This window comes from Mus musculus, chromosome 10, assembly GCF_000001635.26.
Source record: "Mus musculus strain C57BL/6J chromosome 10, GRCm38.p6 C57BL/6J".
Classification (NCBI taxonomy): Eukaryota; Metazoa; Chordata; class Mammalia; order Rodentia; family Muridae; genus Mus; species Mus musculus.
The window spans coordinates 45,062,306-45,085,870 of record NC_000076.6 but is presented as its reverse complement, the minus strand read 5'-3'; the positions used below and the strand labels follow the sequence as shown (position 1 = coordinate 45,085,870).

At 47.5% G+C, this 23,565-nt stretch overlaps 1 protein-coding gene and 1 non-coding gene across 2 annotated transcripts in view; one reads left to right on the top strand and one right to left on the bottom strand.

The window, feature by feature from the left end:
• Prep (prolyl endopeptidase) overlaps positions 1–18,655 on the bottom strand; it is a 95,536-nt gene extending 76,881 nt beyond the window's left edge. Inside the window, exons 1-2 of the mRNA NM_011156.3 lie at positions 18,496–18,655; positions 13,744–13,818 (exon numbers count right to left, since the gene is read on the bottom strand). Coding sequence (NP_035286.1) covers positions 13,744–13,818; positions 18,496–18,540 — 120 coding nt within the window. The 5' untranslated portion in view covers positions 18,541–18,655. The remainder of the gene's footprint in view (positions 1–13,743; positions 13,819–18,495) is intronic.
• Positions 18,656–18,750: 95 nt separating this feature from the next.
• Positions 18,751–21,810, top strand: 2310075K07Rik. Its single transcript, XR_380326.3, has 2 exons — positions 18,751–19,161; positions 20,278–21,810. It is a non-coding gene; the product is annotated as an RIKEN cDNA 2310075K07 gene (transcript).
• The last annotated feature ends 1,755 nt before the right edge of the window (positions 21,811–23,565 follow it).

The following is a 23,565-nucleotide window of genomic DNA, read 5'->3' as shown; positions in this document are numbered from 1 at the left end:
CACGCATTCTTAACACAGCTGAAAAATAAGAGCACACCTTCCTGGATAAGAGTGGCTGTGTTCGGGGGCTGAAGAGTCTACTACCATCCATGCCTTCAAAAGGAGTGTTTCTAGTTGTCACCGACACACCATACTGTCATACACAAAACAATCAAGACCGATGAGGAAAGAGCCAGGCAGAGACAAACAGCTCTCCATCTCACATAGACAGAACCTAGAGTGACAAGGAGTAGGACAGAAGTTATCTGGAGTCAGATGTCAGGGTAGCTGGTGGTGAGATTCTGGGAAATACTAGTCAAAGGAAACAACAGTTAGGAGGGAGAACTTCTGGTGACTGGATATGATGACAATTCTGTATACCTCAACACTGCTTAGAGCAGATTTTATGAGTTCTCACCACAAAGACAGGAAGTATGTGAGGGCACGTATTACATAGCTTGGTGCAGGCATCTCACAATGTTTAAACATGAGAATAGAATGACAACTATAAATGCAAGTGATTTTTACTCATCAACTAAAAACACACACACACTTTGGGAGCAGATGCAGATCCAATTACTGACTGCCTTATGAATACATGTATTCTGCCTTTCTAACATGGGGTATAAATAAAAATGCAGTGCACTAAAATAAGGCATACTCAAAGTCTACGATTCTCGTATCAGTGAATAAACATGATACCCACAGTGACTCTGTAGCTAATCGACATAACATGATATGTATGCAACAGAGAGATGAATCAGGGACAGGACACGCTACGGAAGAGCAAGGGAAGGAGGAGCCAACTAACTCCAGGACAGCGGAGTAGGCACTGCGGTGTGGCCTGCAGGCTGCTGAGTGACCAGTGGGTACAGGGGCAGGTCTTTCATAGAAAGATTAGTCCTGTCTTTCAAACACCACCACCAAGTATGGATAATGTTTTACAGGCCACAGACTAGAGCAATTCCTGCTGTATACAGGAACAAATGGCCGTCCACACCGTCACCTGGACTCGATGAATCAGGGGCCAAAAGAATTTGGAGAAAACAACTGCATGTGCATAAGCTACTCCCTCCCTTGTCACCAGGCCCTAAACAAGACAACCAATATTTACAGCGTTCTGTCTTAGGCCTTGTTAGTGATCTGAAGTCACCGGGAGCCTGGGTATTTGAAGACACTGGTGTTCCAGGAGGTCTTGCTTTCAATCCCCTGCAGACACTCAGTAATTAAGATAATTAGCACATAAATCAGCTGCTGGAGGAAGTGGCTGGTGTCCAGCAGAGCCTGGCAGGAAGCTTCAGTCCAGCCAGAGTGCAGAGCTGAGAGTCCAGGAAGCCTTGGGGATGCTTACCTGGACCCCTCTACTCTGTCAGAGCCCAGCAGCTCCTCTCCCAAGACAGGCAGCGAGATTCACAGGCCAGGGGTGGCAGTGCTCCCTCCCAAGGCCAGAGGACTCAGGACCTGGGGTGGGGGCGGGGTGGGGGGCAGCCACAGAAGCCCACAAGCAGGGCAAGTCAAACAGAGAGGTGAAGCTACTTTTCAGAAAACACATCTCAAACTGAAGCCAGAGGGCCTCCACCGCGAGAAGCCGAGAAGCCAAGCTTGTTCAGCTGTAGCAGTGACTGCTGCCACGGTCCTCAACTCCATTAGGTGCCTTCCCTCCCCTCTGGACCCACAGGCCTCTCACCCCTGGAAGTAGCTGACTGAAGCCAGGCCCCAAAGCCTTTGACCCGCTAACACGACAGCCCCAGAGTGGACATCTGTCTCCTCTCCAGGGCCACCTGCTCTCAGACTAGGAGGCCCATGGTCAGCAGGCCAAGCGGGGCCTCATAGGAACACATTCAAGTCTCCCTCCCAAGTTCTGCTTGTCATTCCCTGAATGAGTGTATCAGCTTGCTTTGCAATCAAGGGAAAGAGAAACCCTTGTTTGACTATAGAGTCAGGCCTTATTCTTAGTACTGTTCATTGCCTACTCAAAGCTAAAATTTTAATTCATTACCTGGCCAAAAAAGTCTGGTACTGAAATTTAAAATTCAACCCTAAATATCTTAACTATTTAAAAAAATGAAACAGAAGACACATCCTCTCTTGAATAACTAATGTATCACTAAGCGAATTTAAAATACAGTAAGTATATTGGAAAGTAAAGGCATGGAGCAGGAAAGATGGCTCCGTGCAGTGACTCCTGAGCAAGCTGGGGGACCTGGGCTGGGAATCAGGACGGCTGCCTGCAGCAGACTGAGTAAGGGACCATCTCAAAAGACATGTGACAACTGCAGGCTTCCACATTCCTGTGCATGCAACCTGCCTGGAAGCATCTGTTCATTCATATTCTCTCTCGCTCGCTCCCTCCCTCCCTCCCTCCCTCTGTCCCTCTCTCTCTCTCTCTCTCTCTCTCTCTCACACACACACACACACACACACAGACACACACACACACACACAGAGTTCATGAGATGTGGTCAGAAAGAAATGAGAGAGAGAGGGACTATTATAAAGTGCATGAGATGTAGACAGAAAAAAAAATGTGTATGTGTGTACCTGTGTGTATGTGTGTGTGAGTGTATGTGTGGATGTGAAAGTTTGTAAGACTTGGCCAAATTAGGGGGCTGGTGAGATGGCTCAGTGGTTAAGAGCACCGACTGCTTTTCCAAAGGTCCTGAGTTCAAATCCCAGCAACCACATGGTGGCTAACAACCATCCGTAAAAAAAATCTGATGCCCTCTTCTGGAGTGTCTGAAGACAGCTACAGTGTACACACATTAAATAAGTAAATAAATAAATAAATCTAAAAAAAAAAAAAAAAGACTTGACCAAAAAAAGATTGTGTGTCATATATGTATATGTGTATATGTATGGGGGGGATTATAAATTAAAGTTCATGGGACTTGACCACTGGGCAGTTCTTTTAACGAATGCCTGACCCCTGCTGGCCAACCAGAATGTCTATTCCTCAGATGCAGGGTCAGTGTGAAATGCACACTGGGGAAAGGAAGTCTCACCCACATGACTCTCACAGGCAGCGGCAGAGCCCACTTGATCTAGTTAGTCCACAGTATTTAAATTAAGGGCTGCATGGGGCTGGGCTTGAGACTTAGTACATAGCTGGGCATGCAGAGCTCTCCCTGTGCCTAAGTAAGAAGGAGAATCTGGTTCAACTGGGCACTCAGTGATCACACAAATGGCTGCTGGAAAGCAGGGGTCAATCCTGCCCCATGAGATCTTATCATCTGCAACTGCTCACTCTTACTCAAGGCCTAGGGTCCCAACACTGGTGCCTCAGTGCCACCCGCCTTACAGCGACAGCCTCTACGCTGTGCAGTCTGCCCTCGACATTCTTCTCTAAAACTGCTCATTTTAATGGCAGTTTCCCACCAATTCTTGTCTACAAAACCAGGCAGGCAATAAGATGCTTTCTTGATATCGGAGGTAAACACTGGTCGACAGACTACCTGGTCTTAGGAGACAGCAGTCTGTAAGGAATGTGATGCATAAAGAACAAGACCTATCTTTCCCAACCATATAGGAGCCAGCTGGAAACCACGAAAACGGCCTAATGGACAAAGAGCCAGGTTCCCAGGAACACTGTACACACAAACTCCTAGATCAGGCTGATCCCAATACGTGCACAAGCACACACACACACCCCTGAACTCCCAGAAGGCCACTCTCCTGCAAGCTCCTTTCCATGGGTTTCACTGCTAATCAAGAGGACAGCTGTAGGTGCCTACAATTTGCTGAACAAGGTGAGAGTGGTCAGCCAGGACCAGCAGAGACTCACCAGAGCTTATCCCAGAGCTGATTGGGAAGTCTGGAAAACAAAGTAAACTGGGCATTCACATTTTCAAAGAAAACGTAAGACACTTACGAGTAGGCAGTTTTAAAAGCCTAGCTTGTGAGTCAAAGAATTACTTTTCCTGTTTAAAAGAAAAAAAGGCATTTGGCCAAAGCTCTAGTCAAACTAAAAGTGAGTGAGGACACAGATATTCAAAACTCGAAGGGACACAGATATACAAGCAGACCGTGTGACCACTGAGTGTGATATCCACCCAGCCCCATTCGAGCATCCTAAAACGCCCTGATAAAATGGCCATTCCCTGAGAAATACAGATGATTCAACATGACAGAAAACTCTTCCAAAGGCTCAAAAGTTAACCCTACCATACGGCCTTGTCCCACGAAGCTCAACAGAGGAGGTCTTATAAATCATGGATAAGCAGGTAGCCCCTATGCTGTGTAAACTGCCCACCGTAAGTACAATCAATGCTGAGCGTTTGCTAAGCGCTCACTGTGTGCCTGGGCTTTTAATGAATGGCTCAAAACCATTTGATCATTTAATTTTCACATCTTTGTGAAGTGGTTTCTTCAAATTACAGGGTAAGAAAATTGAGGCTTAGAAAGGCTCAAAGCATGACCACACAAACTACTAAAATTGTGGAGCTGGAATCCAACCCTGCTTTTACTTCTAAAGTTGTTCATTTAATGATTAGATATTACCACCTGAATAACCAGATTTCAAGCCCTGTAGAGTCCTCTTGAGTTGCTGGAAAGAATGGTGTAGGAAGAAAAGCCTAGAAGAAGCAAGCCAAGGGAGACGGAAGCCCCTGGATGGACAACCAGCCTACGGTGAAATGGATGAGAGGAAAGGCCGTCCGGAGGCACCCCTGACTGCCAGAGACTCAGTGATTCAACATCTCAGATCACCCAGAAGCCCCACAAGGGCTTCGATACTTGGGCTTCCCCAGTGAGAAAAAACAGACCCCACCCCACCCTACTCTCCTACACACTGTAATTTACAAAGATGCTAATATAAAAGGAGGGTTAGGAGGAGCGGAGCCACAGTGCCTGGCGAGGGGCCCTACATAAACCTAAGGTACCATTACCCTCCTCTGACCACATCCTATCAACATACAGGTCAGTCTCCAGGCTTTCTAGATCATAAAAACTAGAGAGGGGCACTGAAGATTTCTACCAAGGCCAGCTGCTCCACCAGAAGTGGCTCTGGTGACTTCCAGGAATGAGCGCTGTTCCCCATAAACACAGCAAAGGAGAAGGGCAGACGGGTTAAGAGCAGCTAAACACAGAAGGAAACAGAAGACAGTCAGTTATCTTTGCATTGAGGTTTTGGTTCTTTCTCCTTGGGTGTGAGGAGTGACTGAGACACCCTACACACTACACACTCGTGCTAGCACTAAGCTGTAGTTGTTATCTGATGTCAGCATCCCACAGAAAACCCGCAGAAGCCTGAGTCAATGGCTACAGGGAAAACAGGAAAAACGCAATGTCTTCAGCCGTCTCACCAGTGCCTTAGGGGCAGCTTCACTATTGTGGAGCTTTCTTAGATAGTAACCAAAAAAGACCAGAGTCCAAGCTTCCACTCAGGATGCAAGTCAGCTTCCTTCAAGGCAGCCTCTCTGTAGTGCAAGTCACAAATGCATTCCACTCGGACACACGGCACGGCACAGCATATGCAACCTAAGAGCTGATACAGGAGCTGAAGACAGAGCAAGGGGAGGGACAGGAGGAGACGGGTGAGAGCCCAGAGGGCCTACGGCCTCCAGAGCAGCTTTCATCTACTTCCCTTCCTTTCTAAGGGAGCAGGAATTCCAGGTTGTTTGTCCTGAGCCAAGAGGCAAGCACCTGTCCACAGCTTGGCTGACCAAGACCGTCTGGGGGCACAGTTACTTGAACAAGAGACAGGACTGAATCACTGCAAAAAGCCTTAGCAGTGGTGGGTACAAAGTGAGAGGTCCTCACTGAAGTCTGCCTGCTCCAAGTGTGGCCTGGGGTCCATCCCTGTAACTGCTCTCAAATTCTGAGTGCGAAAAGGACAAAGAAAACCAACAGGCATGGAGTACTTGAAAGGAATCGCTGGGTGCCAGCAACTTCCTCATACTTCTGACAACTCTGCCATCAAGCATCAAAAGGAATTTGTACCTTAAATACATAATGTCAAGTGTAGACCCAGCTGAAGTATGTTTACAGACGGAGCTTAGGCTGCACAATCCCACGGGAGGTAATGAGAGACAGGAGACAGAAGACCTGGAGGCTGCAGTGATATGTGGCAGAATGTTTACCTAAAGCGTTTTCTGTCTCCATTTGATAGGGTGACATACAGTGTAATTCTCCATCCAGGTCCGGACAGGAGACATTAATGAATGGGTACATTGCATAGGCCAGCTTTGCCAGCGTGGTTCACACTGTAGCAATTAAAAAGAAGGCACCAAACAGCTTTGAGGTGACCACTGGCCCAGTTTAGCTGCCACGCTTTCAAACACCGAAACTGTGTTTTCAAGTGGGTTGTACCAGAGTAGAGATCGAGAGTAAGAATGTGTCCTTTGGAGTGGGTGGGTAGGGGATTGGGGGGGGGGGGGGGTATGGGGAACCTTTGGGATAGCATTGAAAATGTAAACGAGGAAAATACCTAATAATAAAAAAAAAAGAAGAAGAAGAAGAAAAAAAAAAAAGAATGTGTCCTTTTGCGAAAAATCAAGAATTCAAAAGAAAAATTTGCTAGGTGTTTCAGGTGAGAATTTAGAGTCTTTAAAGTTGGACACTGATCTGGTGACTAAAAGAAGGGCTGGTCCGCTGGTCCGCTGGTCCACTGGTCCGCTGTAAGCCGCAGTGCTCATGTGGATCTTGCTTTACTCACTGTGGATGCTCAGTGGAGTTTCAGGTACACATTCTCACATGGGTGTCAGGACCTCACAGCTAAAGGATGAGCAACTCTGGCCTCTATTTGTGTGTGTATGTGTGTGTATCTGTGTTCACATATGTCTGGGCAAGCCTGTGTATACATGTGCAAGTGTGCATGTGTGTGTAAAGGCTGGCGTCAGATGTATTCCTTGATCGATCTCTATTTATTTCGGCAGGCTCTCTCCCTGAATCCAGCTCACTGATTTACCTGGTCTAGCTAACCATCTTGAGGCAGCTGTTTTCAACCTGTGTGTCCAGACCCCTCTAAAGGTTTCACAGGGGTCACCTAAGACACCGGAAAACAGATATTTACATTACATCCCATAGCAGTAGGAAAATGACAGTTGTGAGGTAGCAATGAAAATGATTTTATGGTTGGGGTCAACACAACATGAGGAACTGTACTAAGGGTCGCAGTACACCGAAGGCTGAGAACCGATGCTCCAGGGACTCTCTGCCTTCGGTGTACTGAGGTGACAGGCAAACTACCATATCCGCTATGCTTTCACGTGAAATTTGGGGTTCTGTACCCCAGCTCTCATGATTGCACAGCAAGTATGTTACCCCTGAACTGTCACAAAGGAAATGAATGCTAAATTTAATAGCTTCCTTTGGTCATAGAAGTACAAATAAAGCCAGGGGCTCAGTTATGCCTTCCAACATCTAGGTCATCTAGCAAATACTCCATTCTACCACACGGAATTTCATATATTTCATATATATTTCATAGACTGGATGAACAAGGCAGATAGCTCCACTTGTCATGAAGTCTGCCAAGAACACAGTAAACCAAAGCCAGCCGACAGCTTTGAGTACCTGTGTGCCTCAGCTCCCCCCGTCAGCACTCACGGCAACCTCGTGGTTTAAAGCACCAATTCCACTAGCACTACGCTGCTCTGAAATCCCTCTGAGCAGGCTTCCAGCCCACTGGCTTTGCTGTAACTACCACCACAGGTGCCTGGTGGGATGATGCATTTGAGAGGTCCCTGCTCACCTGGCTCTGGACCACACTAGGAAAAGCTCTTGCTTGAGGTAGACCCAGGCCAGACTAATACAAACAGCAAGTCCTCTTACATACATCTAGGTTTAACATTAGACAGCCAAGCTAAAGCCAAAGCAAGCACAGGGAAAACTGAGCTTAGCAGATACAGGAAAGGAGCCTAAGAAAGAGGGTGTTCATCTCCTAACATCCATCCTCCACCGGTCTACCCGTGGCATTATTAATCTCACAGAAACACTGGGTTACTTAAATGTCCAAGACAAGGAAAGGAGAGGCACTGGGGCAAAGGAAGAAGATATGGTATCTCTGGGCCTCTCACCTCCCTGCCAGCAAGTGTAATGGGGCTACCCTTAACAGCTCAGTCAATAGGAGAAAGGGAAGAGAAAGTTCACAGTGCTCTAAGGGAAGAAAATCTACACGATATTCTCCAAGACAAATGGCAGCTCTATCTTATTATTTTTTTTTTTTTAGAAAGGGTTACAACTCATACAATCTTTTCTATTGATTTTTTCTTTCTGGTTCCAGTTAAGAACTCTCTCAGGAACAGAAGGGAAACCGAGATGCTCCTCTCATTTTGCTTGCCAGGAGCAGTTCTCAAGAGGAAAAAGCCATCAGATACCCGCAGCTGATTATACACTTGGTTCCTCAAGTGCTCAGCGCCCAGGAGTTTTGATGAAACCAGAGCCTGGCTTGACAGACAATCAGAATGTAAGTGGCTCTCCCCTGAAAGGTTTATAAACACTTCCTTTCCCTATGCACACACATCTCCTTCGGTAACTCAGTACCAACTCTAGGAGTCAGTTAGAAGGGTGCGGGGATAAAGGGTGCACAGGGTAAAGAGAATGAGACTGTAGATAATGCTTTAATCTAGCCCTGAGGGCTACCAAACCAAGCCCGAGGAATAATGATAAAATCATTACAGTCTGGGAGGGCAATAAAAGGTCTCTATGGACTACTACCAGCTCCCTGGACAACAAATTCAAGTTTATAACTCCTGTAGTGACCCAAGATGCTTCCCAGATGATAAAAACAAGGGACACAATCTCCAAAGGCCTGAGAGGCCAGGCAGAGCCAAGCGGAAGAGGAGCCCTTGACAGGATATACAAGCAACCAGAGCCCCCCCCCCCCCCAACGTGGCATTAGATTTCTGGAGACACTGACCTCTGATCTCGAAGACAGTGGTTTGCAGAAGCTCCTCAACTTAGTTATAGCCTGACAAACCCACGGAAAGTTTTAAACAAAACAAGTTGAAAATGCTTTTACTAGGCTGAACTTAACGGATACCACAGTATTAGCAACGCGATACACTGGGGAGTCTTGGTGGTTGACTTTGACAGGCCTGTGGCTGGCTAGTTTGGTGCCACAGCTGCTGCTATGGTCAGACAGCCCTATACTCCATCATTAGCTGAGGGAAAGCTACACCCACCTGCTGCTGCCACTCACACTCGGGGCACAATGCTTCCCTCACCGTAAGGTTAAGTCGTCACCCTGAGCCAAGTTCTGCCTATACACTGAGGAAGGCGAGCTGGGGCAGGTGACAGATGAGAGAGGCAAGCACATCTAGGAATACGGAAGCTTTGCTTGTGGACCGGCATAGAGAGTGACTGGAAGCACAGGCTGACTACTGGGACCGGACTCCAAATCACAGGGCAGGGCTGCAGACCTCTCAGGGAGTCTTAGGCATTTCGTGCTGAAGACTGCCCTGGCTGCCTGCTGTCTCATTTACACCAATGAGGTTTCACTGTGCATAAAACCCATCTACTGTAGCAGAGGCTCAGCAGGTCCTCTGCCAGGGCAGGGACACTCATAGACAAAAACAGGACAGGGTGGCAGAGCTCCTTCCCAAGGTCAGAGGACTCAGGACCTGGGGTGGGGTGGGGTGCAGGCAGCCACAGAAGCGCACAAGCAGGGCAAGCCAAACAGTGAGGTGAAGCTGCTTTTCAGGAAACACGTCTCAAAACTGAAGCCAGAGGGATGGAATGATGCGATTTCCAAGACAACGTGAGAAGCCTCGTCTTTTTAAAGTGTCTTCTACTTCCTGTCCTCGCTGACACCAACACAAACAAGCATGGAACACCAACATCAGACAGCATGGAAGCCTCTACCCCGAGAAGCCAAGCTTGTTCAGCTGTAGCAGTGACTGCTGTCCTCAACTCCATTAGGTGCCTTCCCTCCCCTCTGGGCCCACAGGCCTCTCACCCCTGGAAGTAGCTGACTGAAGCCAGGCCCCAAAGCCTTTGACCCGCTAACAGGACAGCCCCAGAGTGGACATCTGTCTCCTCTCCAGGGCCACCTGCTCTCAGACTAGGAGGCCCATGGTCAGCAGGCCAAGCGGGGCCTCACAGAAGCCCAGTGAGGTCTCCCTCCCGTGCTCAGCTGCAGACTATGCACTAAGCTGTGTGTGAGCTACAGTCTGCACTGTCTGCTATCAAACAGACACTTGGCATTGACAGCATGAGAGCCTGAGTGTAGATCAGCAGCACCCCACATAGAAGGCTGGGTGTGCCGCCATGCTTTGTAATCCCAAATCCCAATGCTAATGAAGCAGAGACACAGGAGGATCCTTGGGGCTTGTTAGCCGAGCAATCTAAGCAACTCAGTAAATATTAGATTCAGCAGGACAGACAGACACAGACAGATAGACACACACAGAGGACTCTGTGCCCACCCACCCACCCAAAGGAAGGAAGCATAGTCTACTTGGTTTCCCTTTAAATCTGAAAACAAAAATTTAACCCATTCATGTCCAAGTAAGACACAAGACCGTGTCAGTACCAAGCCCGTTTAGAAAGCAAACCTTTGGAAGCTAGGTCTAAAGAGTTGTGACAGACAGCTGGGGTACAGCTACATCTGCTGTCTGAGCAGAGTGTAGGGGTAGAAACTGGCAGGCACAGGCACAGATACATTCCCACAGTCAGCTTCCCCAGAGCTCATACAATCCCAAAGTCTCTATTTTCTTTTATTCTTTCGATTTTCTTGATTGTTTTGAGAGATGGTTCAAAACAGAGCTTCTCTGTGTAGTACCTGCTGTCCCAGAACTCCATTTATAAAACTACGCTAACCTTGAACTCAGGACCCCACCTGCCTGCCTGCCTCTGCCTCCTGAGTGTAGGGGATTAAAGACGTGCACCACTATTTCCCAGCATCAACTTTCTCTCTCTGTTTTAATCTTGTTAATCAAAACTATTAACAGGTTCCACTCTTGGAAATACACCAGAAGGTGACCTTGGCAAGTTACTTAGTTCACACTTAGTACTTCAAAGTTCTTTACTGTAAAATGCAGGGGGGGAAAACAACATCTATTTCAGAGTCCAAGAATCCAACCCAATACAGTGGGCAAAGCTCTCAGTAAAATGCCTGATGCACTGTAAGCGTACAATAAATCTAAACCATGAAAATAAAAAGGCATCATTAGCATCCATCAAGGGCCAACATCACTAATTAGCAAAGTTCCACCTATTAAGCGGAAGCTTGGCATCCACTAATAAGTGGCTTATTATCCACAGGACCAGTCATTAGGAACAGAGAAACAGCAAAGCAGGCATTTATCAACAAACGACGTGCAGCTGGTCAGGGTGAGATCGCTACTTTACTTGGACAACCAGCATCAGAGGCTGGAGAAACCCAGGACGGACCTGGTGCTTCAGGCAAAGAAACCATCACCTTCGCTCGGGGCCGTTTTCCAGAGGATGTGCCGGAAACTCTTAGGAGAAATGCTGAAGTCTGCTGTCACACTCATGCTCAACTGTGAGGGGTTTGTCTTTCTTGAGGGGAAGTGGACAAAGAACGGAGGATTGCAGACAAGAGCTGCTGATGGAGGAGGGCGGATCCAGGACTGAAGGGCAGGCAGGAAGGAAGCTGACAGAACCAGGCTGAAGGAGAAGAGAGATTCCGGCATACAGGACAGGTGAAGCTAGCTCAGGCAAGCCCATTTGTGGGATTCGAGGAAGATGACAGCCAGCCAAGACCTCTGGTTAGAACAGTCTCCTCCAGCTGGGCATGGTGGTACACACCTTTAATCCCAGCACTTAGGAGGCAGAGGCAGGCGGATTTCTGAGGCCAGCCTGGTCTACAGAGTGAGTTCCAGGACAGCCAGGGCTACACAGAGAAACCCTGTCTCGGAAAAAAAAAAGTCTCCTCCTTTGCCACATCTCTAGTAGAGTCTACGCCAGTCCCTGCCTTGTTGAAGCAGAGATCCCACTTGCAGTGGCTGGGGCTTTCTAGAGAATGTAAGCAGATTTGGAAATCTGAATTCCGTTCTCCAGGGAACACAGATTGATGTATGGAGCTGTGGGCCCATGAGACACTAATACAGGATAACGAGATCGTGCTGAAAAATGACCTGGACAGCATGCGCCTTGCCTTTTCTTCTTAATTACAAAAAAGTGTAAGGGGGGGGGGATACGTGCTAAGGTTCTAAGACATTCACACTTGTGAAATGGTATTTCTTAACTGGCTCTAGGTTGTTGGGACAGACACGACAACAAAAAGCAGCTTGGGGAGGAAAAGAGTTGTATAAGTCATGACTGTGGGAACCCAGGGCAGGGGCTCAAGCCGGCAACCCAGAGGCAGAATTAAAGCTGAGACCAGGCAGGATGCTGCTTCCCGGCTCGCTCGCTCACTCGACTACCTTTCTTAAACAGCCCAGGCCCACATGCTTAAAGATGGTACCAACCCCCAGGGGCTGAGCCTTCCCACATCAACAGACAAGAAAAACAACCCCCAGACTTGCCCATGGGCCAATCTGATGGAGGCAACTCCCTAGCTGAGGCTCCCTCTTCTAGGGTATGTCAAGTTGACAAAGACTAACCAGGACAAAGAGCATATTAGAAACAGTCCTTCGTGGTGTGTGTGTGTGTGTTCATGTATATGCAGAGGGTGTGTGCGTGTATGCATATGAGTGCATGTGGAAGCCAGAAGTCTACTGATTCTGTTAAACTGGCTGATCAATAAACCCCCAGGATCCTGCTGTCTCCACCTCACCAGCACAGGGGGTAGAGTTACACCTAGATTTTTCTGAGTCCGGGTGATCTGAACTCAGGTCCTCAAGCTTGTGTGACAAACACTTTACTGATGAGCCGTTTCCCCAGCCCCAGTACATATGTTCTCATGTACAAAGTTGCGTGTGTGTGTGTGTGTGTGTGTGTGAGAGAGAGAGAGAGAGAGAGAGAGAGAGAGAGAGAGAGAGAGAGAGTGAGAGCGAGAGAGAGACAGACTATACTTCAAAGAGGTGAGGAATTTAAGATAAATCTGTCAGGTGTGGTAGCAATGCCTTTGATCCTAAGTTTGAGGCCAGTCTAGTCTACAGGGCAAGTTCCAGGCCAGTCAAGGCTACACAGAGAAACCCTGTCTCAAAAAACAAACAAACAAAATCAAATACACGCGCACGCATAAATACACACACACACACACACTCTCGTGCAAGCGCGCACAGGGAGAGAGACAGACAGACAGTAGTCCTTCCCAAGGAAACCCAACCACTTAGCATACATATATCTGACGAGTTCCACTGTACAGAGGACCAGCGCCCACAGCCCCCAGCATTTGAGCAGAACTTCTCTAAGGAGAGAGACTTCAGCTGACCCATTGAAAATGTTTCTCCAGAACAAAACAAACTTTTATGTTCTTAAGTTTTCCCTCTGCCCCTGACTTTTAACAAAACAGAACAATCTTCTTATATTTACAATTTAGATTTTTTTCTTTGTTGTGTTAAAACCAGCATTGGATTCCATTTCTTGCTCCATCCCTGGGTGGCCTAAGGCGTCATCCCTCGCATCACTGGTCTCTAGTATAATCTGTTTTCTTTCATCCCTTCTAGGACTTCCACTCCAAGTACCCTGTTCATCAGTGGCAGGACAAGCCACATTTACTCACATTTACTCTGGGGACTAAATGCGTTTGCTCCTTTTTTTCCTCCCTAAACATCTGACAAAAAGTTGGGGTACCTACAGGTACACACTGTCCCAAGGCAGAAATACAGAGAAACACAGGAAGAAAAGCCGAGGCTACCAACATCTTGAGGTGAATGGGGTCACTAAGGCGGCGTATCGACTCCAAACCAGAATTACCTTAGTCTGCTCGCTGTCTGGGTCTTCAAGCCAAGAATACGGGTCACAAATTTTATGTCCATGATACTCCTGCACCTGCAAAAAGACAAAATGAGGTCTTAAGTAATTAGTACTCACACTGAATTAAAAATATATATATATTGTATATATGTGACAGAGATATGGGAGAGTCCAGACAAAGATACTAATTGGCTCACGGGCAACATGTCTGCCCAAATTACCACATGAACCAAAGTCGGCAGGTTTTCAAAGGTGTCAAGCCACTCTACGTGAAAAGAATGCTTTAGCTTGGTGGTGAAGAAAGATGAGCGGTCAGGATGGGAAAAGGCTCTGATTGTACAGCACAGAACAAAGACAGGCTGCTGGGCTGAAGAAGCTCAGAACTGACCTGCTGGGGTTTACACAGAAGGACACAATAGGGTGGGCACACAAGGACACCTCTGGAAGGGAGCTGCCACACATGTGCGCTGAGCTTGGGCGATGAAATCAACTCCCTACAGCATGGTAGATGATCAGTTTTGCTTTGAGTCAGAAGCTGGCCTACACACCACGGCACATGCTCAAACCCCGGCCTCTTTTGTACCGCTATAGAGATGGTCTTTTTCATTAGCAAGGCAGTGCAAATGCCATCCACTTAGACCACTCTGACCCTTGAAGAAAGGAAACTGTTAGCAGAAAGGACAAGGCCTGGCGTGGGTGGAGCCTGCATGGACGGACCCTCTGGAGTTCCCAACTAAGAGGTTTCTGAGAGCAGTACAAAGTCCAAGACCTGGACTCACAGACCAGGGAAGGGCTGAGAGAAGTAACAAACAGGCTTGCTCTTCCTCACCACTCTCTGAGATCATGCCTGAAGACACAATCTAAACGTAAAAACCATTACACAGTCTCTCCACGAAGAGGGTCAAGATTAATCTGGTTAACTAACCCCATTATCAGCTTCTCCAGTCTAGTCTAGAACACTGGGTGTGGCTGCTTGTAATCGGCTGCAGGAAAGTTATCTCTATCACACACACGGATCTCTACCCTGTGTCCCTGCTTTATGCAGTAATAGCCGGAGGCTAGGGCTAGTCCCCAAGGAGGGCTAACTCTCCTGGAAAAGGCAGCCTCAGCGTCCCCTGCCTATACCACCTGGCTGTCTGCATTCCTCCCTACCTGGAGCCACCTGAGAGACATAGAGGACACATAGAACAGGCTGGGTGAGCAGGAAAGGGCTTCATTATACAAAGGACAGACCTGAGCAAGAGGCCTAAAAACAGACTAACCCTGCTCCTCAAGGGTCTTCATAAAAGCCAATTTCCCACCTTGATCACTCAATTTTGGTTGAGCGCCATTCAATCAAAGCACTTTAAGATCTTCTCTTCTCCAACAAGTCTTTCTGATTTGACACCCTGAGTGGATATCTAATAGGCTTATAATAAGGACTTTCTCTTTGCTGTCAATACAGAAATCACAGTTCTGAAGGCCCTCTCAGGCGCTCTGGCCGGCACAGGATTGAGCGACATGCCTGCAGCCATCCACACTGAGAGGCAAGTCTGCAGTCAAACCAGCCAGGAAGCCGTGAGTCCAGACCACTTTAAAAATGTCCTTGGGCAACCCCCAAGCTGAACTTCTCACAAGGACAAGTTAACTGGATTGGCACCTCCACAGCTAGGGGACAGTGTTACTAGGATGAGTGTTTCTTGAATTTTCACAACTGTGCTATACAAAAAAACGGTGGATTTATATAATTAAAAAAAAAAAACCTATTGGTATTTCCATGTTACAGATTGCAAAACACAAATTCCAAGGTAAATAAGAACGAAGGTCAGCGGATTTATTATGCACAGGCAGGAAACTGTGAGTTAACATCATGCCACAGATATCATTCATATTAATTTATCCAACCCTTGCTGTGACATAATGAAAACTAAAGCCAGAAGGAGCTAAAGCAATCAAGATCAAGGAGGGGGAGGTTAATAAGTAGGGTGCAGCACCACTGTGGCTGACCCCAACGTCATTCTTCTATGTCCTTAGGTATATAGGCTTGACCAAGTGTACCCCAGCAAGTAGATGGCCAGGCTCAAACTCAGAAGCCATATTATATGCCAGACTGACTCCAAAATGGTCCATAATAGGATGCAAATAGCTCTGTCCTCCCAGATCTGGCAGAAATCTTAGTAACCTCGAAGACACTAACCAAGACAAAATTCGGATTCGCTAGGATGCTCCCACTGTCAATCCAGAGTCACAGCCCACAAGGTCCTCTTCCTAGTTTGCCCTCCTCTATTAGACACTACTTTAGTAGACTCTCATAGCTACACCCTATGAATAGTTACATACATATAATTCGTCATGATTTAAGTCTTGGGAAACCACCCTTGCCCTCCCCAGAGGCTGTGAGAGGCCTGATAAGACACGTCTCTGCTTCCTGCTGTTCCTGCGCCTCTCCATGGAGCTCAGACTGGTGCACACCGCAGCAGCCAGGACCCCACAAGCCAGGAGCTGTGTCTCTTCCCAGCTGTCTCCCAGCTTGACCTTCTGTGGATGGCATGGTCATGAGGGTTTTCCTGCATCCCACAAGCCAATTCAATTTTATAGCTATTCGGACTTGCACAACCATGGCTTTATTTTCACCTCAAGAGTCGGGAACGTCCATTCTCCCTTAGCCAGACAACTCCAAGCTCAATTAGAAAATTATTTCCTCCTCCTGACAGAAATTAGCCCATCCTTTTCTGTGTTCTCCTCTCACTCAGCACCTCTTTATGAGGGCTTGAGTGTCCTGTAGGAGGCCTAAATTCCCTGACCTGTTAGATACATAACTATGACATGGAATAGGCGATGGCAGTACATGACATTTTCTGCTCATGAAGACACAAGAGCTTCATGCTTAAATACCATATTCAGGGGACGCATATAAACATGGCTGAAAGATGGTCGCCGAGAGACAGAACTACAGAAATCTCCAGCATATACTACAGGGGGCCAACCATCCAAAAGCTACAATCAAGCCAATATGAAGTCAAGCCTTCTGGTAGAAGAACTCCCGCTGTAGGAAAATGCCACCAAGGTAGGTTATCAAGTCAACATCAGTACTCAGTAAAACCAGAGGCTAGACCTGACTGGTCCTCCTTCACCAAGACTACAGGCTTAGGGGTATCAGGAGACCTTCAGTGAGAAGGAACAGGGCATACTAAATTTTAAACACTCCTTTCACAGATGTGTGTGAACTTTTAGAAAACTTCATAAAATCCCTATTTAACCCTTTCAGGAACTGTTAAGTACTGATAAACTACAAGACTGGTGCAGATTGGAGTAAGGAAAAATTAAGCAAGAGCCAACACTACCTTCACTCAACTACCGGGTCCAAAAAAGAAAAGAAAATCCTAAGACTATATTTATCAAAGCCACAAAATGGTAGTTATACACACACACACACACACACACACACACACAGGTATAATACATATTATTGGTAACATATATACATGTACATATGCTAACCTGAAAACCGAAAAGACACTCAAGACTCAGAGTCGGAACAGTTTCACATCTTTGTACCTGGCCCACGGCAGAGCTCGGCCATCTAGATGACAAGTCAAGGCCTGTCAGCCTTAATAGTCCATGTATAAAAGGGGGCCTCACACATGAACTCACAACAGGTAAGACTTGCCCAATGTCACCCAGGTAGTGAGGGCCACCAACAACAGCATTCAGGTTGTCTGGGAGTTAACCAGTCCCCTTGAAGATGAATTCAATGAGCAAGCAGTTAAACCAACTGAGAACATGGTTCCCAGGGGTCACCCATTAATGCAGCACAGATACTTGGACGTTCACTTGAAAAGGAGAAGGTCTTTAACACTGAGACTTTACCTCCATGTGTGATGTGCTGAGTTCAGAGTACATTTTCTGTCATGAACCAGATCAAAGTAAACAGGAAAAAAAATAGAATGGTATTATACAAAAATATTTTTACTTTGATTCTATTTTAAGTAACCTGAGAAACCAGGTTGTGACTACAGGAATTGGGGTCCTAATGTTTGGATTCAATCCACTTAAGTCCCAAACTACTTTTTACACACACACACACACACACACACACACACACACACACTTCTGAATTTCACTACCTGGGTCTCAAGTTACCTGCAGTTCACCTGCAGCTTAGGTAAACAGTTAACTCCCAGCGGGGAAAACTTTCCTTGCAAAAGGCCACCCCGTCTTAACTTCCTTTCTTAAGCGAACCTGACTGGCCCCAGCACACTGTGGGCCCACTGCTCCTTCCCCAACACTGCCTCCCTTATTTGCATCCCAGCAGCCAACGTCAGGCACCCGATTCGGGACAGCACAGCCTTAAAGCGCAATGAATGAGCTTCAACTCTAAGGACTTGCAAATTCCAAGTTCTCAAAGTTTGCTTTTGTTTTCAAATCTTACATCATTTTTCCCACGCACACACACCAGCATACACTTGGTGCTACCACCATATTTAAGCCAGACTGCTTCTCCTCTTAGAAGCACAGGGGTACGTTCTGGCTGCCCACTGGCCCCAGATGCCCATGCCTGCCCGGGGGGTCTGTCCTTGGGGCCGAGCGGCGTTGACCACGGGCGTGGACACGTGGGCCGAGGCCGCCCGCTAGGTTCAGGCTGGGAGGAGCCCCGCGACCCGGGCGGCTCCGCAAACAAAGGCCGGGGAGCGGCGCGGGGCGAGCGGGGGCTGCGGGAACCGAGCTGCGGGAGGCGCGGGTCGGGGGGCGCGGTGAGAGCGGGGTACTCACGGAGGTCTCGTCGCGGTACACGTCGGGGTACTGGAAGGACAGCATGGCCGGATCCGGGCGCGGGCTGAAGGGGGGAAGTGCGGGCGAGGCTGGGCGCGGACTGCGGCGGAGGGCGGCGTGCGAGCGGGCGAGCGGACAGCCGGCGTGCACGGGCGGACTCACGGTGGGGCAGTGCGCCAAGCAGGAAGACGCTGTCGGCAAGGCCGGGAGCCCCTCCCCGGCGGGCGGGCCCAAGCGGCGACAAGAGGGAGCGGAGTCGCCGCGCGGGCGCCGGAACGGGCGCACAGCTCCCTCTGCAGGAGCACCAGCCGCGCCCGGGCGCACGGAGGAGCACGCTGGCGACGCCGCGCCACGCCGCTCGGCGACCGGCCTCCCGCAGCCCCGCGCTACGCCGCCTCCCCTCCTTCGCGCCCAGGAAGGAAAACTTTGCCTCTTCCCTGACCTAGGCCGGCTTTCCCCAACCCGCCCGTCCGCCTGCCTGCCACCAGCCACTCTGTATATGGAAGAAGAAATGCTTCAAGGTGATCGTGAAGGAAGTACAGCTTCCTCCCTTAACCCTTGATGGACACGGACTGCTCGGCCTCCAGGCTGAAGAGGTTCTTCAGAGGTGTTGCCAAGACAATGGATGATCCCTTGTTGGAGATTTACTGACTGATGGGGAGCGAGGTGAGAGAACTTATGGTAACCTAGGGTCCTTGTCTGACCCTATGGCTCCTCCCTTCTGCTTCGGGTTTTGTATTTTGAGCAACACTGTTCCTGAGTTGTAAAGAGACAAGATACCTCCTGCCTGATCTCAAACCCATCATGAAGACTGACTGACTACACTTCTCTATCCATGGGCCTCCTTTGTAGACCACCCAGAAGAGGCATTGTAGCCCCAATTTTCAATGTGTATAATGTGTCCTTGCCTTCCTACTTGCCATGGGAAAGATAGGGCCATCAGTAAAAGTCTGCATTATAAGAGAATTCTCACTGTTGGTTTCTAACTATTAAGGCTCATGTTGCAGGCTAGCACTACTGAACCCAGTCGCCAGGGGCTGCCAGGAGGTCTAGCTCCTGCCATCTCTGTGTGCAGTGCGTCATAAAGATAATCCCAAGGACACTTGACTCAGAGAATCCCCAGATAAGCGTTGATGCCTCCTTAAATGTTGATTTGAAAACTGTTATTGTCCCAGTTTTACAGTTGAGATAAACTGGAACTTTGTTTTGCTCAGTTTCACAAATAGTAGGGGTGGAGAAGAAAAGAGAGCCAGGATTCAGTCCCTGAAGGCTAACATTTCATTTCTACCTGTCCGACGTCTTCCCCCTCAGAAGGCACATAGAGATGCAGTTTGTTTGTAGTTTACAAGGGCATCCTTTTTAGCAAGAGAAACTTGAGTTTGACTACTTATGCTAGAAAGACTGACAAGTGTAGCAGCAGCTCATTATTATTATTATCATTATTATCATTGTCCCTGTTGCTGTGATTAAAAAAAAAAAAAAAAACTCTGACTAAGAAAACAAACACAGGGAGGAAAGGATTTGTTTTTGCTTACAGGTCAACATAACTCATTTGTTCTACAGCCCAAGTCTACCTGCTCATGGATGGTACTTCCTAGAGGGCTAGGCCTTCCTATATCAAATAGCAATCAAGAAAATGCCCCGCAGACATGCCCAAAGCAGATCTGCTAGCGGCAACTCTTCCATTATTCCTTCTCCCCCAGTGGGTGTGTGGAACTCACAAGCCATGACAATACTCAGGGAGGAATGGAGCCTCTGATACCATTCACTTTCTCTCCTTAGGGTCAACCACGTGTCCAGCTCCTTGGACCTCGACAGCTGAAAACCTGCACTCCCTGGTTGTATACCCTTCATGTTTTCCAGGTTCTAGATCTGTGCTGTCCCTTTAATCCCGTAACAAACTCTATTTAACAGATACAGAAAAATCTCAGCCACCTTAAAGCGCCTAAGTCACCCAACACTAAGACAGAACCAAGGCTCCCTTACTTCAGTTGGTCCTAAAGTCCACCTCCCTGTTATCAATGAAGCATTTGAACTGTTTTAGAAATGGAAGTGTTATCTCCAGAATAAAGACCAGAGTGTCTCTGTTACTGAGGGGGTGGGTAGGGGCATGGGGAGCACCTCCAAGACAGCCTTCAGCAGCATCTTTTTTATAGCACTGATTGAACTTTGTCCCTAAGAGGCAGGCTAGTGATTTGCTGCTCAGCACCACCTCAAGTTGCTTATGAAAGTATTCCTCCCACCCACACATTGTTGAGGGATATTTTTGTGCATTGTGCATTCAAATGCTGATTTCTGTACCCAGAGATTTAGTTACTGCCGTAAACCTGTCATTATTGTGAAGCCTCTCCTGACTCAGTGTTTGGTAAAACTTTGTCCTCGCCAGGCGTGGTGGCACACGCCTTTAATCCCAGCACTCTGGAGGCAGAGGCAGGCGGATTTCTGAGTTCAAGGCCAGCCTGGTGTACAAAGTGAGGTCCAGGACAGCCAGGGCTATACAGAGAAACCCTGTCTCGAAAATCAAAAAAAAAAAAAAAAAAAAAAACAGAAAAAAACAACAACAACAACAAAAAAAAACATTGTCTTCCACCATCTTCTGATTGGACACAGATAGCTGGGCAGGAGAGGAAAAGGTGGGACTTCCAGAAAGGGGGGTCTCAGGTGGGACCCAGGGAGATGCCATCGGAACAATGAAAGAGATGCCAAGCACGATGGCAGGAATGGGCCACATGGCTGGGGAGTAGGCCAGAGTTGTAACCTGACTGTAGTCAGGGTAGAATAGCCCAGAATCTGTCCAGCTTAGTGCCTGAAGGTCTAAAGGTGTCTGTGTCTTTCAAAGCAAGGTCAGACACAGAAAAGCCTGTACTTTAACATGTTTTACCCCATGAGGGATGATGGAGGGTAGGGAGGGTACTAAAATCCATCCCACCACTTACAACACTCCAACAAGCCTTGCAACAAATTCACATGCGTTCTTTGTATATCTGAAGATCTTTGTATATCAGCTCAGCACCTTGGGGAAATTCCACCCCTCCCTGGAAGAGAGAGGTTAGGGAGGGGCTCCTTACATTGCTCAGAAAAACCACAGTTGGCCCCCTGCAGATAAGGGAAGCATTTGCTACCTCATTCCCTAAGGACCAATCAGTTTAAAAGACTGTTCTGCCCATCATATAGTGCCTAGTGGCTGATGCTCTATTCTGCCCCTGGAAACTGTAAAAACTCACTGAACAGGCTGACCAGGGTCACGGCCTCTCCTTCAGGTGTGGGACTACCCCAAGGCATTAGAACAATAAATTCCTCTTGCTTTTACTTCGATTCCTGGGCTCCACATGTTTCACTCAGAGGGACCCTGATAGCTAAGGCTTGGCCGAGTCGTACATATCTTATTCTGCAAGTTACTGGGAAAGGGTTCAAGAAGGAGAAAGATCCTCTTTTTACCACCAATGGGCTCCCTCACTCTCTTTGGGTCTGTATTTTCATTTAAAAAGTCTAAAATAACTTTGGGGTCCAGTGGTTTTATAAAATTAAGAACACTATTCTAGGGCTGGATAGATGGATAGTGGTTAAGCACTGGCTGTTCTTCCAGAGATCATGAGTTCAGTTCCCAACAACCACATGGTGGGTCACAACCATCTGTAATGGGATCCGATGCTCTCTTCTGGTGTGTCTGCAGAAAGCAACAGTGTACTCATATACATAAAATAAATAATTCTTTTTAAAAAAAACCCATATTCTAAGTGAGAGCTCTGTGGGAACTTGCAGAATGTAGGAACCTCATAACTGACTCAGAATAAGTGAATTTCCCTGGAACGCTGCCCATACATCATGGAGTGAGGGAGGTGATCATATATTCAGTGGAGCGATGTTCATAGTTTTCTCTGATTTTAGAACTTTCATAGATACTTCAGATGCCAAGTGAAGGCTTGTAGTCCCTAGTCTGACCATTCAACAAACTAGGAACTTGTGACACGGCCTCAGTTGTCTTTGAGGGATATGAACAGTGTGTGGATGTCTAGGTTCTCACCTCGTTCTATCCCTGGCACAAGGTTGAATTCAATCCAGATAGCAAATATGGGCAGAGGAAGCAGATCCTGACTGATCCTGGAGCTTTACGGTATTGCTAATGACACTCCAAAGGTGTTTGCACATTAGAAAAGAAGAGTCTGATCCTTAGTGTTGTTAGGAAGGAATTCAGGCATGGTTCCACACGTAAAATGAACTTGGTTTTGTTAGGCTGGAACCTCTGCTCCCCTCTGCACAAGATGGGAATATTACCTGCCCAACTCTGCCCCTCAGAGAACCACCCCCCCCCCACACACACACACACTCCCTGCACAGGGGCACAGGTTTTGACCATATATGAAGATAATACCAGCTCCTAGCAGACACGTCATCACTCCTCACCTAAGCTCTATAAAACGTCTTACTTTAGCCCAGATATGCAACTCCACTGACTCCTCCTGTGAGATCATCAAACCCACCCGGAGCTGCCTCCTAATAAACCTGCCTTTATCTACCTTTAATCTGGTCTAATGTGGCCTAAATCTGCAGGACGGAGGGAGAGAGAGCCATTCCAGTTTATCTATACAGAACAATGATATCTATTCATCTGCTATTTAAAATTAAGATCTGGGAGCCAGAGAGCTGGCTCAGCGGTTAAGAGCACTGACTGCTCTTCCGAAGGTCCTGAGTTCAAATCCCAGCAACCACATGGTGGCTCACAACCATCCGTAATGAGATCTGATGCCACCTTCTGGTGTATCTGAAGACAGCTACAGTGTACTTACATATAATAATAAATAAATCTCTTTTAAAAAAATAAATAAAATAAAATTAAGATCTGAGAACTTACAACAAATAAGAGAAAAGTATCATTTCAAAATTACTGACTACAAAATTAGAAATTCAGGAGAATAGGAAGAAATAGCAGAAGAAAGAAAATAAGAAAGCTGTAAGAAACCATCACTGGTTCCCTAATGCTAGGAAAGGCCAACAGAGGCACACACACATACTGCATAAGAAACCATGCAGAAAGTCAAAGGTAGGTGTACTTTACCAAATGGTTCCCCG